At 43.9% G+C, this 17,224-nt stretch overlaps 1 protein-coding gene across 3 annotated transcripts in view; it reads left to right on the top strand.

Annotated features, from left to right (window-relative positions):
* EFCAB5 (EF-hand calcium binding domain 5) overlaps positions 1-17,224 on the top strand; it is a 154,390-nt gene that overhangs the window by 21,413 nt on the left and 115,753 nt on the right. For 2 of the 3 annotated variants that reach the window (XM_063955958.1, XM_063955959.1), the window contains exons 2-5: positions 1,317-1,876; positions 8,269-8,425; positions 11,398-11,461; positions 11,796-11,863. In XM_063955958.1, coding sequence (XP_063812028.1) covers positions 1,317-1,876; positions 8,269-8,425; positions 11,398-11,461; positions 11,796-11,863 — 849 coding nt within the window. Of the gene's footprint in view, positions 1-1,294; positions 1,877-8,268; positions 8,426-11,397; positions 11,462-11,795; positions 11,864-17,224 lie in introns of all 3 variants that reach the window. The other variant, XM_063955960.1, reaches the window with a different exon arrangement.

Genomic DNA, 17,224 nt, shown 5'->3' with positions numbered 1-17,224 from the left:
ATGGTGCGACCCTTGAACAGTTGTGCAAGGCAGCTACGTGGTCCTCAGTGAACACGTTCATAAGGTTCTATGCCTTCGATACTACCGCCTCTCAGGATGCTTCCTTTGGATGCCGGGTTCTTGTGACCGCTACAGTGTTTCCCCTCCCATAAGGAACTGCTTTAGGACATCCCCGATGTTAATCCTTGTGGAGCCCAGTGTACCCCGCAGCAGAAAACAAGATTTATGGTAAGAACTTACCGTTGTTAAATCTCTTTCTGTGGGGTACACTGGGCTCCACAAGGCGCCCACCCTGACGCACTTTGCTTCTTTGGGTTAGTATGACATTAGCCGCTGACACCCTTCCCTGTGGTGAGTGTGTGGTCTGTGTGGCTACTCATGTTTGTCGTCTCTTTTACCTGCTACTGCATTGGGCTGGTTAACAAAACTGAGCTCCTGTGCACGGAGGCGGGGTGATATAGGAGGCGGCGCTATGCATCTTGGGAAGAAGGTCAAAGCTTTGAGCCTTTTGGTGCCTCGGATCAAGATTCTACTCTACACCCCAATGTCATTCCTTGTGGAGCCCAGTGTACCTTGCAGAAAGAGATTTAACAATGGTAAGTTCTTACCATAAATCTCATTTTTCATGTGGGAATCGGTGCAGAAATAGGCAGAACTCTTGGTCACTGTGTATTCAACTAAGTATCCAGCAAAGCCATAAATGCCTATGCAGCTGCTATGGGCCTCCCAGGTACTGGAGACTTAGTAGGATCTGAGCCTTCTGTATCAACTAGTGCTGCAATGTTCCTTATGTTAATAAATAGAATTGCACTTAATGGGGCTCTGTGCTTTTTTCAGCAATGTTGAAAGGTAATGATAGAGGTAATTATCCCAGAGCTCTCCAGATAAAAAGGAAACACACGTTAAAAACAGCCTCAGGCCCAGTGTCCCCTGATATGCCAATAGCATACCTCCCAACAATTGAAACATAGAAAAAGGGACATCTGCGCGCGCCCAGTCGAAAAGGAGACGGGTGGGACAGCGGGACAATCCCAAAAAAATGGGACTGTCCAGCGAATATCGGGACAGTTGGGAGATATGCAATATTAGTAGGCTTTACTTGCTTTCAGTTGGAACTCTGACTGACTTATATAGCATAGCTTTTACGTTTCTGATATACAGTTTGTATCATACTGTAGGACTGTGCTGGACACAACATCCATGACAATAGCTCAGCCATTTTGTTTTTTCACATGTTATTATCTTTCTAGTGCTGGAATATTGTGCTAATCCAGCTCATAATAATGTATGGTAGGTGCACTCTTTTGTTTCCTTAGATAACCATGGACTCAGAGGCTGAGTGCTATGGCCAGACCTCCATCACAAATCCTGCTTCAGATTCTCAGACGATTACCGACCACCTGCGTCAAGTGACAAGCGTCAGTTGTTGCCAATCCATACATACAGATGGTGACTATAAAAGAATATTTTCAGAGAAAATGCAACAGAGAGGATTAAAACTGCAACAAGAAATCTCGCAGAAAATAAAAATGCAAAGAGAGCAGAAGGAGAAAGTTCGAGAGGCATCTTCAGATTATGCAATGGCAAGGGAATGGTTCAGCCAAGATAAATCATCTGTGGACCCCAGAGTCTATCTTCTTGACAGGTTATTACCCACAGTGGTGCAGGGGGTCGATACTCTGCTTATGGAAGTCGAAAAGAAAAAGGTCCTTGAAGATGATTCAGTGATGTTTGACCCAGTTACTTTTCTTGGAGAGTACCTCATGAGACATAACTCTGAGATCTCTGCTGGTTCTGAGAAGTCTGCCTATGTTTATGGCTTAGAACAGGTAGTTGCGGATCTGAAAAATAATGTGTTTGACTTAGAGTTCAACAGGTGGGTGCAAATATTACTCCAAAATGTGTATTATATACTTTGCTGACAATTAAATCTAATTATTGAATTACATTCAAATCTGGTTGCATCTGTTAGACTGTTTAGGAGAAAAAGAAGAGGGGATTCTGTATTGTCGACGCACAGAAAAATTTATTAATTCTAAAAAATAGCCTTTATTAGATATGTATTAAAATATGAATATGATTAATTCATTCCCAACTACAGTGAAACATAGAATTAAAATCACAGACAAACAGGTAAGGGCACAGCGTGTCCACGCGTTTTTAGTGTTTGAAGCTATGATGCAACTATACTAATTGATTAGAGACGTTAGCTGGTAGTTTATTGATAAGAAAAAATAGGCTCAATAGACTGTAGCCATCTGTATCAAACACAGTTATATATGTATGTCACATCCAGACTTGCTTACATAGACTGCCACGATTAAAGACAGTCAGAAAGCTATGATGCAATTATATAAATTGACATGAGACGTCAGCTGGCAGTTTAATGAATAAAGAAAATCAGGCACAATAGATTGCAGCTATCTGTATTAAGTACAGTGACACATGCTCATACCTGCATGTCATATCCAGACCTGCTCACATAGACTGCCACGATTAAGACAGTCAGAGCCTATAGGATAGAATGTATGTAGCTGTAAAAGCATTGTGAATACCAAGCGTTTACACTACTATAATCTATATGAACAATAGTGTAGCTGCAATAGTACAGATTTTAACAGCCATTTGAAGCAAGTACTGATAAAGTAGCCTATGTTACAATAGTATCACACTGCAACAATTGGCAACATTCAGGAGCATAGCAGCTGCATGCTCTGAATAAGATACTTTAAGTGCATACATTGTAGCAAAATTCTGTCACACTAATAGACAGACTCAACAGTCCGAAGTGACTACTGCTAAAAGCAGTGCATGAATAGCTCACAAATTTCATTAATATATATTAAATATATTGTGATGCTATAACTACCAACAACGATAGACACCTTAGAATTTGGGGCACAGTGTAAAACCAAAACTCTATCCAATGATAAACACCATTAAATATCTGTAACAAAACACACATCATTCTGAGTTTAATAAATGTGGATCTAATGAATATATATATGGGTCACTATATTCTCTGATAATTTTTGATAATTTCTGATCACCCCTTTACTTATATAAGTAAATAAGACCTATCCCTTATTGTTAATTGAGAGTACTATGCATGAGAATCAGCTTGTTTAAAATTTAAAAACTAAAACTATTATACAGTATAATAACATCATCAGCTAAATGGTATGGCTAATATCTGAAGCATAAGGAATAAACCGTACTGATAAACGGTCTGTTTTGGAAGTATAATTGGGGCTGCAATACCCCTAATATAAGCAGTATCTGTGAAATATGTGTAATATAGTTGGACACCATGGCTAATATTTGATGTATAAGGAATAAACCGTATTGATAAACGGTCTGCTTTGGAAGTACAATTGGGGCTGCAATACCCCTAACACAAGCAGTATCCTTGAAATCTGTGTAACACGGGTGGACATCATATATACAAATAACATCACTGTATAAGACAGTTGTTCTCTAACTAGTACAATTGGGGCTGCAACACCCCTAACACAAGCAGTATCTTTGAAATCTGTGTAACACAGGTGGACACCATATATACAAATAACATCACTGTATAAGACAGTTGTTCTTTATATAAGCAGGGAATAATATACTCTCTGAAGCTGTATGTTTTCATGCATAGATACCCCAATAATATTGACAGCCAATGTGAGAGGCTCTCAATATATCAGAAATAGATTCTAAGAGGATCAGATCTGTGAGTATATCCACAGATGACCTATAGTCACCATAAATAACAAAAGTGAGGAACTTGAAGTTTCACCTTATATACGATCCCAAAGTGTTTGGAATTCAAAACAATAGACACAGACATCTTAGATTCAAATAGTGGTCGACATTATATGTATGTACCGACACTGTTGATGTTGACAGTGGCCGAATAACATTGGATGGATGTAGAAACATTGATGGTGTCTGTACCAATATAGTAACCCCCGAATACTAAGACATACTTGCAAACACACGTGGACACGCTTTTTAAAATCTTTATTTACACATTTTCAATCTTTTGTTTAGATTCACTTACCTGTTTGTCTGTGATTTTAATTCTATGTTTCACTGTAGTTGGGAATGAATTAATCATATTCATATTTTAATACATATCTAATAAAGGCTATTTTTTAGAATTAATAAATTTTTCTGTGCGTCGACAATACAGAATCCCCTCTTCTTTTTCTCCTAAACAGTCTTGATAAACTGTAGTTGACTGCACCCCCTAATTTCAATTCATATTGTGTATAATATAAAATAGGGGTTATACAAGTGAGTGTATGGTGATGAATCATATACATTCACTCAAGATCATTATAACACTGATTGTTTGAGTGTGCGGATATCCAGTTCTGTGCATCTGTTAGACCAGGACTCTCTTATCAACACTAGGCATATCATGTGATCATCAGTCAAGGATGCTTTAGGACAGTGGTTCTCAAACTGTGTGCCGTGGCACCCTGGGGTACCTTAGGACACTGGCAGGGGTGCCTTGGATTGGTGTTCCAGGACCAATTCAAATTATTTATGGTCAGTGTAATAGGCAAAACCAGTGATGGTGGCTGTCAAACATAAACTGTGTGGACAAACAGAAGCAAATCTTGTCCCTCATCACACAATTGAACCTAAGGATGACATAACCACAATTTACTTAATTTAATATTTATTTTTAAATTTCTCAATGAAAAACTTTTTCCTAGGGGTGCCGTGAAAAGAATTCTGATACTCTAGAGTGCCGTGATTCAAAAACGTTTGGGAACCACTGGTTTAGGACATCAATGGGCTCAGGACACACACATTAGTCCAGCCTCAATCCAGAGACGCAGCCAGAACTTTGTGGGCCCCATAGCAACATTTTGAAAGGGCCCCTGTCCCAATGCTTCTAGAGAGAGATCTCTCTGCAGCAGTTTATTGTATGCCCTATAATAGTGCCCTAGTTTATGTACTGAACTATAATAGTGCCTTTGTTAATGTTAAGCCCCATAGTACTGCCCTTGTTTATTTTATAAACCATAGTGTGTTACATTGTAGTGCTGCCAGTACACATTATGCAATACAGTACCCCTAATTCACATTACTATATACAGTGTCCCCAGAGCATAGTGTCTCCAGAGCTCATATTATGCCACACTATAGTGCTTCCACTTCATATTGTGCCACATTACAGTGCCCCAGTTCATATTACTGTATGTAACATTATGATGCCCTCCAGTTCATTTTATACCACAGTACAATGAGCAGATCCAGGGGCGTAACTAGGTATGTAGGCTGAAAGGCAAAAGTTTGTAAGGGCCCCTATGTACCACCCAATGGTGAAACATTTATATAACACATGTAACTGTGACAGGGAAGGTGGGCCCCTCTCAGCTCTGGGCCCCATAGCAGCTGCACTCCCTGCACCTATGGTAGCTACGCCCTTGCCTCAATCCCTTTTGAGCTACACTAGGTGAAACGTTTGACTCCATCCCAAAAGCAATATGTACCTAGTTTTCTTGAGATAGAAAACACAAACCCATTTCCACTAATACGAATAATAGGCCCCATACATCTGCGACATATTGGGGCAATTCCCCGATCCCCCGATGCTGGGGTTGGAGAATTAGGGAAATCCAACACATTTGACCAAAAAATTATCAGGATTTTGAACATGCAGAATTTGCCTGATTCCCAGACGGATCGCCAGTCATCATTGGCCTCCAATCTGCGTTTTTGTATGGGGAATTGTAGAAATGCGGCCAACATACAGTAAGTGAGAGCCAGGTTACATTATCTAAGCAGGTGGATCAGGGATACACAACCAGCTCTGTCACTGAAATAGGTTACTGAAGTTTGTATGCCTTACTGGTTACTCTGGAGCGGCCCTTTCACTTGCTACGTACTTTACTAGCCTACAGTATCTCCACCGTGCAGGTCAGAGTGCCAGTGCTCAGTTGTAAGGCACTTTAAAGTGGGAAGTTGCTGCATTTGCCAAGATCAAATTGAGATGAGACGATTTGAGCATTCTGGAGTGTAGTCAACTAAAGTGTAAACGTGTCTGACGTGTGGTTGGTGTGAGAGACTCAATGCAGGAATGATCTGCTCATCTCAATTTGCAGTAAGTTGATACTATTCAAGGTGTCTAGCCGATCACCTGGTAATAATCTTTGAACAAAAGCAATTTTTATTAAGTACATTTATTATTATGCTACAATTGTGCCCCAATATTTTTCTTTTGTGTTGTGTCCAGGCAGACACATTTTATATAATTAAGTACAAAACGTGGACGTGGAAAAAAAAAAGTTTTGCACTATGGGGCAGAAATGTAATATGCATAACATCACTGAGAATTGGGGGAGGGGGGCATATTCAGGGGGGCCCACACCGTACACCCTGCACCCATATATTATTATCTTTCCAGACTCCTGCAGTGACGCAGAAATCACCGGGAAAATAGCGGGTGGACATTTTTCCCGGTGATTTGCTCACACTAAGTAAAGATTAGTTTCCGGATACATGGCAGGGATTCATGGGCAATAAAGCAAGCTTGGATTTGTGCAAAAGCCACATAATCCTGACCCTAGAGTCAGGGGTGTATCTAGGGGTCTGAGCGCCCCAGGCAAAGTAAGGAACTGGGGCCCCCTACCTTCCCCACCCAGGGACACAGAGGAGGAGTTACAGATAGGCTGAGGTCAGGGACACTGACAGGGAATTACGGGGAGGGTGTGGGCAGGGATACTGTGGGGGAATTATGGGAAGGGTGTGGGCAGGGACACAGAGGAAATTACAGGAGTGTATGGGCAGGGTCACTGAGGGGGCAGTTACAGGGATGGTGCGGGCAGGAACACTGAGGGGTAATTACAAGGAGGGTGCGGGCAGGAACACCGAGGGGATATACTGTATACACACATGCATACAGTTAAAAAACCCTCTCAAGGTGTGATGGCACTACATGTCTCAGCAAATCCAGTTGACAAGGTGTGCTGGGACTTGTAGTCTCAACACAGCTGGACAGACAGTCACTGCTCTAGACTCTTCTCCATACAGAGCTCTTTGTAAGATGTGATCCAGACTGCCAGGATAGACCATGCAGTGCAGCTACGGTACCACAGAAAATGTACAGGTATGCTCACGCTCCACTGCTGACTGGTGCTGATTGTAGTTGCTGGTGTTTGGTGACAGACCGCGCGGGACCAATGAGAAGGGGAGCGGATGAGGAAGAGGAAGTTCCTCACCCCTCGCCATACCTGGAAGTGCCCCCTCCCCGGCTATATTCACCATCATTGTGAATGTAGCCACAGAGAGTGTCAGAGTGCAATACGCTTCTGAGAGGTCGGCAGTGGATGAGCTCTGCTAAGGGATGTAGTAAGAACTACTATGTCATTCTACCCCCTGGCTTGGGTGGCACTGCCGGGCAGCACCCCCTCCTTGGCCGGCACCCCTGGCAAGTGCCATCCTGGCCAATAGGAAGATACACCCCTGCCTAGAGTGTTCTTAGAATTTATGTATACGTATTTTTATATTTTAGATATTAGTAGATTTTCTTTTTATTATATAGATTTCAATGTAGCTGATTTAGTGATCATTAAATTCCTTTTACGTAGCCTACATATGCTATATAGATATGTTGCTATGTGTTTTGGGCCTGGAGGATGTTATGGGGAGGCACAAGCAGGGTTGGACTGGCCCATAAGGGCACAGGAGAAACAACCGGTGGGTCCCGCTGCCTGGGGGGGGGGGCACCTCCTCCTCTAGGGATCAAGTTCCAGACTGTGCACTTGAATTATACATTATACATATGTATAATACTTATACTATATACTTATAATTAAACGGTAAAGTATATATTTATCAAGGGGCCCAGACTGTGCACTCTCTAATAGTTAGCCAAGCCTCTGTGGTGGATGGCCACACCCCCTCTGGAGACTGGCCACCCCCATAACATGGGCCCCTATCACTGCATCTCCCCGGTGGACCCTTCATGCCCCAGTCTGACACTGGGCACAAGTAGCCTAGGGTAGTGGTACATGTAAATCAGGACCAGCAGTGTACTACAGATGAATTACTTAAAACAGTCCTGGCGGTTGCGCAAGTGAGATAAAGCTTAACACTGTGACTGAGCAGTAGGGGGCGCTGAGTGCGTGATAGATATATTACAGTATACCTATCATATTTGTATCAGTGCTGATTATATGTGGGATGTTCTTGCTCCATTTAGGGAATGATAGATAGTGTTTTGTATACAGTATGGGTGTGTAATGACCTTGTTTCTGGCAGGCTAGGCCAACTGCAAGCACAAATGAAAGAAGCCCAAGAGAACAGGGTTCAAGTGGAAAGCATCCAGAGCCAGATTATGCAGAAGAGAAAGGAAGCCTTGTCCTTACAATTCCAGGATTGGACATTGGATGTTAGTGGCAGGATCCCTCTTGCCCTGGTAAGCGTCTGCTATACTGATGATTGAATTTTCCTTATTCTTTACAACTGATTATAGGGCAGATTGTAGTAAGACAGTGTGCATATAACAACAACCTGGATCGCGGCCAATGGTATGCCCGATGTAAAGATACATTGGCCGCCCGTACACACAGAATGATGTAGCACCTGAAAGCGCAATATATCGTTCAGTGGCTGCATCCAGGAGCATGCCGTCATCTGCTGGGTCGTCACATCTGCCATGCAGAGCATCAGATGTGACAGTGTCCTGCGTGAGCACGCAATTGAGTGTACACACTAGATGATATGGATAATATGTTGCTCCGATCCACGGTATCGAATGACATATTGTCTAATGTGTACCCACACTAGAGACACAGACATCTTTATGCTAATTCCGTGACTGATGAGCTTCCTACTAAGTCGCCCACTAGCCGCACACTAATCCGTCTTGGTGCATCTTTAGAAACACCATCGTTCTCAACAACAAAACTTGCACCAGCTCTGTGGCAGGCACAGTTTCTTTGTCTGACCATGGTCTCCTGTGGGAGTGGTTCTGCGTCTTTAGATGCAGTCTCTGCCTGCGACACGCTAAGATACACCCATGTCTGGCTAGTCACTCCTCTGTTACCTCCTAGGAACACCCACTGAAATTCACTCTCCCAGTGTCCAAAATTTTGTGCTCACTCATACTGACTGCATACTTGCCCACTTTGACTGTTTCCTCTCCGGGAGAAGTCTGCGTGTGGAGCCGGGCTGTTGAGTCATTATGCCCCATCCCAAAAAAAGGAAAAAAGCCAGCTAGCAGGGCCTAATGATGTGAATCGCATCATTAAGCACCACCTCCTGTCGGCGGATCCACCATCATGGTGATTTTAACCCCATCATGTCTGCTTCACTAGGAAGCAGACAATATGTTGGAGAGCCGTCTATTCTTCCGGACTTTACAGGTGCTACACAGAGAATCTAGAGACTCACGCAACTTCCAGGATGGTAGGCAAGTATGACTTTTTGAATTTGCCTTATATGAATCTTCCAGACATTTCGGGAGTGTAGGCTTGTATGGCCTAGCTTGCATTAGGCAGGGAAAATCTACATGCTGATTGGTTGCTGTGTTTTAGTGCAAATTTTGCACCTAAATGCAATGTTAGTAAATGGATCAGCGTCAAAACTATCTTGGCTTTAGAGGTCATGATACAGTAAGACATTTGAGTTACATCTCCAAATAGGGCTGCCATCAGAAATTGTGGGGCTCGAGACTGACAAAATAGTCAGGGTCCCCGCAAGGTGACAGGGAAGTGGATGGCGTACTATATTGGCACACATGGTGACAGGGGAGTGGGTGACAGGTACTTTAATGGTGCTTAGGATGACAGGGGAGAAGGTCTCAGGTAGTATATGGGCTTACAGGTTGACAGGTATTAAATGGGCACATAAGGTGACAGGGGAGAGGTAGGTGCGCAGAGGACAGGTACTATATGAGCACACAGGGGAGAGTATGACAGGTACTATATGGGTGCACAGGGTGACAGTTACTATATGGGTGCATAAGGTGACACATGAGAGGGTAATGGGTACTACAGCGGTTCCCAAACTTTGTTGAAGAGTGGCAGGCAGTACAGTGGGGACATATGGGGAAATGAGCTCCCCCATATCGGACCACAGCCCCTTACCTGCTCCTGGTCCTCAGCTCCTCCGCTTGCCTGGCCCCAAACAAGCACACGCTCCATCTCTGACCCCAGCTGATGCAGCTGAAAGGAGCAGCCAGGCAGTGATGGACTTGCTCTTGATACTACCTACTTCCGGTACTGCTCCCTTCTACCACTGCTGCCACTGATCTCCAGCTACAGGTGCAGCTCTACAGTTATGTATTTGTGTTACAAGCTGCAAATGCAGCTTGCATTCTGTTTATGTTCTTATGTTGTGAGTCTTTTGTGTTTCTGTTAGCATCCCAGGTTTTCTCATGTACTTGTTTGTGGCACTGTTGTGGGCCACCTTTGGTGGGTCTGTGTAACTGCAGCCTGTCTCCTGTATGTGTGGCCTGTGCAGTCTCACCTGTCAGATAATAAGTCTTCTTTTAAGAGTTTCCCTGTGTTTATCCTCAGCTGCTGTATAATTAGTAGTTTGCATCTGTGTGTCTAGCTGTCCAGCTGCATTGTATCTCCTCATCAGGAGGTTTGTTCTCTGGCTGTTTTGATTGGAAGCGTCTCCCTTTATTACCCAGCTTGCCCTTTACCTGAGGCCGGATATAGGTTCTTATTCCTGTTTGTACCTGGTTCTGGTCCCTGTCCTATGGTGGTATCTTGAACCTGTGCAGTTCGTGTTATTACATTACTTTTGATACCCAGTCCTGTTTGAATCCTGTGTACCCTGTCCTGCCAGAATCCTGAGTACATTACCTGTGTTACCTGAGCTCCCGACTGTGTATGTGAGACCTAGTCTGGAAGTCCATTCAGACAAGCTCCAGTTCCAGCCTTACCTTGCCTTGTCTGGAATCCAGGGGACTCCTGCAGCTAAATTATCTTATTACAGTATCTGTACCTTGCTTTGCTCTGCCAAGTTCCTTAAGGGACTCACAGGTAAGTTATTCATTGCTTGTACTTAGTTGCTTATACCACCCTATGCATTGTTGCATTCATATACAGTTTATACTTAGTTGCTAATACCACCCTGTGCATTGTTGCATTCACATACAGTCTTTGTTTAGTTGCTAATACCATCTTGTGCATTGTTGCATTCATATACGGTTTATACTCAGTTGCTTATTCCATCCTGTGCATTGTTGCATTTGCATATAGTTAGTGTTTAGTTTTTACACCTATCTCCAAATGGGACACATCCAGATGGAGTTCAGGGAATGTCTGGTTATCAGATGACTTCATACATATGCTGACATCAGATTCCTAGGTCCAGTCCTGTTTCATGTACATCATCTATATACCTGATTATATTATGTTTCTGCCTTGACACCAGGTACAAAGTGCACTAAAATCGTTTTTTGAAGTAATTTCGGAACTCCCATTACAAGCCAAAACAGGTGAGCTTTGCGAACGCCAGTGTTATTTTTATCCTATAAAGTTTGTTTGAATTAAATATGGACAATCTATATTGAATTTATTACATGATTACATGTCCATGCTATAAATTAGATATTTTATGTCTCAGAGGGTCCCATACGCTGTCCTCAAGGCATGCTAACAGTCCAAGTTTTAAGTATATCCATGCTTGGCCACAGGTGACTTCATTAGTACATCAGTCAGTTTGATTTAGCCATCTGTGCGGAGCCATGGATAACTTTAAAACCCGCATCATTAAGGTGCCTTGAGGACCGCGTTTGGGAGCCTCTGATATATATCCTTTTTCTTTTGTAGTGAGCAATACCGAACTGGAGACAGTCAATTCTCTGGAACAGAAGCTGAATGGAGAAGAGTTTATAGAGGTGAATAGTAGTCACAGACTTTGTTTTCTACGACTATTCATTTTTACCCCCAGAAGAATGTTTATTGGTGACATAATCCTGAATCTAACTGAACCTTTCTATACAATAAAATATGCCATATTAATTTAATTTTACAATGTTTATGTTGTGTATGTGGATGCACCCTATAAATCGGGCTCAATTCTATGAAACTGAAAACAAAGCATCATTTATTGGGATTATATAGATGAAATACTTATTTTGGAAACTACATGTTTTATGCAACAGGGCAAGACTAAGAGTCAGATGGGCCTGGTGCTGAAAATTTTCAAGAAGCTTTAACTTGTGCTGTGTGCGTGTGGCCAATGCTATGTGGGTGTGTACACTTCCTACACTATCAGCGCCAATGTCTCCCTAAATAAATTTAAAGAGACCAGTTATATAATTTTGTGAGAAAACTAGAAAAACAACTTTAGTACTTGATTTATGGCCCAATGTGTGGCCATAGAGGCAACAAGTCATCATTGTCAGGAATCGGCGCTCTGCTACGTCTCACTTACCAGCGCGCTAGTGTGCGGGCCTCCGGAGAGGTCTTGTCCCCAGTTGCGGCTGCATGGGTGTAGTAACCGCGACCGTTCTATTTCACATTGCTGAGTACTCCTGAGTCTGGTCCTGTGTGGGTTTTGCGGCGTGCCGATGTCCAGCCTGTGTGGACGTTACCATGACACCTGCACGCAGCTGATTCTGATGTTCAATCCAGCTTATATCTCCGCCTGCAGTTTGTGTCCAATCACTGCTGGGCAGGAGGTATAACTTCCAGCTTGTGGCTCTCTCACATTGCCTCGGACAACAAGTCACACACCGTGTGTCTTAGTTCTTCTGGTTCCTGTTTCCAGCGATCCCCGTGGTTACTTCCGTTTGTTCCAGTCTTCATTCTCACAGCTCTCCTGTTAAACTCCGGACTCCAATTCCATCCAGCCACAATCACCAGCAGCAGAGACTCTCCTCAGGTGTTCGTATTACCATCTCACTTGTACACTGGCTATCTGTATTCCATCTGTGCATTTCAGCAGTATTACTATTGATGGCTCAGAGACTGTTTCCTGCTTGAGCCTAGTAAAGCTATCTGGACTTGTGTGCTTTATAGAGACTGAGTGTTTCTTATACATACCAGAGTTCTGCCTTTCAAGTTATTTTATTTTACGTTATACTGAGACTGTGTGCTATGAAGTACTATTGGACTTTAGTTATATCATCTGCCTTCAGTTTTGTTGTTTCACATTTCATTTGCAAGAGACCTCAGCTATTTAAATCCAGTTATCAACCATTGTCATTCCATTACCGGTTTTCTGTTTATACTGTGTTATCCGATCTGCTCAGTAACAATAAAACATCAGCGCCTATGCGCAGGACTATTATATTGCCTCCACGTTTTATCCATCAGACCAACACTGACCCACTAGCGCCCCCGCCGGGGAAAGAAAAACCTAGAGACCTGACAGTTTGTCCGAGGCCCATGGACCCGGACGGTGGTCAGAGTGTGGGGTCAGGGACACTCCAAGACCTAGTGTCACGACTGGATGGTCAAGAGGCTGCGCAGCAGCAGGTTATGCAATTCCTGCAAGGAATGTCTTTACGACTAGATACTTTGCAACAATCACTTCCAATTCCAGTTTCCCCAGTGTCCTCTTCAGTTATAGTTCCTGCTCCAGGTTTCTCAGTTTCCAGCTCTCCAGTTGCTCCTGTTCCAATGTCTCGCATCCATCTTCCTACCCCGAGTAAATTTGATGGTAATTCTAAGATGTGTCGTGGGTTTCTAAATCAATGCGAAGTTCAGTTTGAATTGCAGCCACAGAACTTTCCAACACCTAGAACAAAGGTGGCTTATATTGTTTCTCTTCTAGCTGGCTCTGCTTTGAACTGGGTCTCTCCGCTGTGGGAGCGAGCAGATGCAATATTGAACAACTATACTGAATTTGTTGCCGCATTCCGACGCATCTTTGACGAACCTGGGCGTACGACCTCTGCTTCTTCTGACCTCCTTCAGATCCGCCAGGGAACACGTACTGTGGGTCAGTACGTTATCCAGTTCCAGACATTGGCATCGGAGGTGAAGTGGAACAACCAGGCATTGGTTGCCGCCTTTTGGCATGGTCTGTCTGACCGCATCAAGGATGAACTGACTACTCGAGATTTACCAGAGCAACTGGAAGCTCTAATTTCCCTATGTGTCAAATTGGATCTACGTCTACGCGAGCGGACCTGTGAACGCTCTCGAGGTGATCTTCGCAAGCACCGAGCTATGCCTCCTGTACAGTCTCTACCTATTATTACTGATGAACCCATGCAGGTAAACAAATCTTGTTTAACACCTGAGGAGCGGTCCAGAAGATTAAAGGAAAGACTGTGTCTCTATTGTGCTGCTGCTGGTCATCTGATTGGTTCCTGCCCTGCTCGGCCGGGAAACGCCAGGTCCTAACTTGTAGAGGAGGAGTCAAGTTAGGGCTTTTGAATAAAGCTCCTTCATCTCAGGATCTTATATTACCTGTCACCTTGGAAAGGTCTGAGGGACTCCAATCTTTGTCTGCCTTAGTGGATTGTGGTGCTGCTGGGAATTTTATCACGCAAGCTGCAGTGGATAGACTTCATCTCCCAGTGACTAAGCTGTGTCGTCCAGTTTATCTCACGGCCGTGGACGGAAGCCGTATTTCTGAAGGTTCCATCTTTCAGCAAACCAAGCCGGTCGTTCTAGGAGTAGGCTTCCTGCATTCTGAGCTCATTGAGTTCCTGGTTATACTCAAAGCGGGCTATGAGATAGTACTGGGTATGCCTTGGCTCCAACTGCACAATCCGCAATTTGACTGGTCCACATTGCAGTTAACATCATGGAGTTCCTCCTGTCGTCAGTCTTGTCTGGCTCAAGTGTTTCCAATAAAGTCTTCTGGTGTAAAGTCTCAGCCTGGCCTCCCGGAGGCCTATCAGGAATTCACTGACGTCTTCAGTGAGAAAGCAGCGGATGTCTTGCCTCCCCATCGAGAGTGGGATTGTCCCATCGATCTGGTTCCAGGGAGCAAGCCGCCTAGAGGGCGTACATACCCTCTTTCAGTCCCAGAAACTCAAGCCATGAGTGAATACATAAAGGAAAATTTACAGAATGGTTTCATCCGCCCATCCACTTCCCCAGCTGGTGCTGGATTCTTCTTCGTCAAGAAGAAAGATGGAGGCTTCGCCCCTGTATCGATTATCGGGTTTAAATGACATCACGATCAAAAATAGCTACCCGTTACCTCTTATCACAGAGCTGTTTGACAGAGTTAGAGGGGCTTCCATCTTCACGAAACTGGATCTTCGCGGGGCTTACAACCTTATCAGGATTCGAAGTGGTGATGAGTGGAAAACCACCTTCAATACCCGTGACGGCCACTATGAATATCTAGTGATGCCCTTCGGTTTAAGTAATGCCCCTGCCGTGTTTCAAAACTTTGTCAACGAAGTGTTTAGAGATCTCTTGTATAAATGTGTGGTGGTTTACCTCGATGACATCTTGATATTCTCCCGTGATTTAGTCTCTCATCGCCAGCAGGTGAAGGAGGTTCTGCAATGTCTTCGACGGAATCATCTGTATGGCAAATTGTCCAAATGCACATTTGAAGCTTCTTCAATATCTTTCTTAGGATATATCATTTCCGGAACAGATCTTCAAATGGATCCAGCTAAACTGGAAGCTATAGAAAACTGGTCTCTTCCAACAACACTCAAGTCAGTTCAACGCTTCATTGGCTTCGCCAATTACTACAGAAAGTTTATTAAAGGCTTTTCCACGCTAATAGCTCCAATTACCTGCCTTACCCGGAAAGGGGGAAATCCTTCCCAATGGTCGGATGACGCACTGTCCGCTTTTCACAAAATAAAACAAGCTTTTATTTCAGCTCCTGTGTTACAGCAGCCGGATGTCAGTAAAGCCTTCATCTTGGAAGTGGACGCTTCAACGGTTGGCGTGGACGCAGTCCTGTCCCAGGTTGGCAGTGATGGTAAGACTCACCACTGTGGGTTTTTTTCTCGTAGGTTTTCATCTGCAGAAATGAACTATACCATCGGCGACCAGGAGTTGTTAGCAATCAAATTGGCCCTTGAAGAATGGAGGTATCTGCTGGAGGGTACGAGATTTCCCATTACCATCTACACGGATCACAAGAACCTTCTCTACTTGAAAGCCGCGCAGTGTCTGAATCCTCGGCAAGCAAGGTGGGCTCTATTCTTTTCTCACTTTGATTTTAAGTTGATGTTTAGACTGGGCTCACAAAATGTCAAAGCGGATGCTTTGTCTCGCTCCATGAGCTCAAACAAGGAATCTGCAGAACAGGCTGCTCGACCAGTATTAAATCCAGTGGTTTTCGCAGCTACAGGGATGTCGCAAGTCCCGCCTCCAGGCAAGATATTTGTCTCTCCGGAGCTTCGTCCAAACCTTCTGTCTTGGGCTCATACGTCCAAGTTTACTGGTCACCCTGGGGTTCTAAAGATTTTTAAGTTTCTGTCTCAAACGTATTGGTGGCCTCGTATGAAGGTAGATATTCAAGAGTTCATAGCTTCATGTCCCAAATGTGCTCAGCATAAAAATTCTCGTCAGGCTCCCGCAGGCCAATTGATTCCCAATTCCATTCCTAAGCGCCCCTGGTCTCATGTGTCGATGGACTTTATTTCTGACCTCCCTCCATCCAAAGGGTATGACACCATCTGGGTAGTAGTCGATAGGTTTTCAAAAATGGCACACTTCATTCCACTCATGGGATTACCCTCTGCTCCAAAGTTGGCTCAGTTGTTTCTTCGTGAAATATTCAGGTTACATGGACTTCCAACAGACATCATATCTGACCGAGGAGTACAATTTGTGGCCAAGTTTTGGAGGGCTCTGTGTTCAGCACTACAGGTAAAACTGAAGTTCTCTACGGCCTATCATCCTCAAACAAATGGGCAGACAGAGAGGGTAAATCAAGAACTTGAGACCTATTTGAGACTGTATATCTCTTCTTCGCAGGATGACTGGGTAGAATTGCTGCCATGGGCGGAGTTTGCTCATAATTTCCGTTATCATACTTCAACTGACACAACTCCTTTTTTCGCAGTTTATGGCCAGCATCCTAGAGTACCGGATTTCCAAGAATTACCTGCCATAGATGTGCCTGCGGCTGCTTCTGCTCTCCAGCGGTTCGCTCAAATTTGGAAAGAGATTCATTCATCTCTTAAAAAAGTTTCTCAACGGTACAAAATGTTCGCTGATCGGAAGAGGCGAGCAGTTCCTAGTTTGAAACCGGGCGATAAGGTCTGGTTATCTACCCGTAATCTCCGGCTCAGAGTCCCCTCAATGAAGTTTGCTCCACGGTT

Source organism: Pseudophryne corroboree, chromosome 2 (genome assembly GCF_028390025.1).
Source record: "Pseudophryne corroboree isolate aPseCor3 chromosome 2, aPseCor3.hap2, whole genome shotgun sequence".
NCBI lineage: Eukaryota > Metazoa > Chordata > Amphibia > Anura > Myobatrachidae > Pseudophryne > Pseudophryne corroboree.
This window is presented reverse-complemented; position numbering and strand designations above follow the sequence as displayed.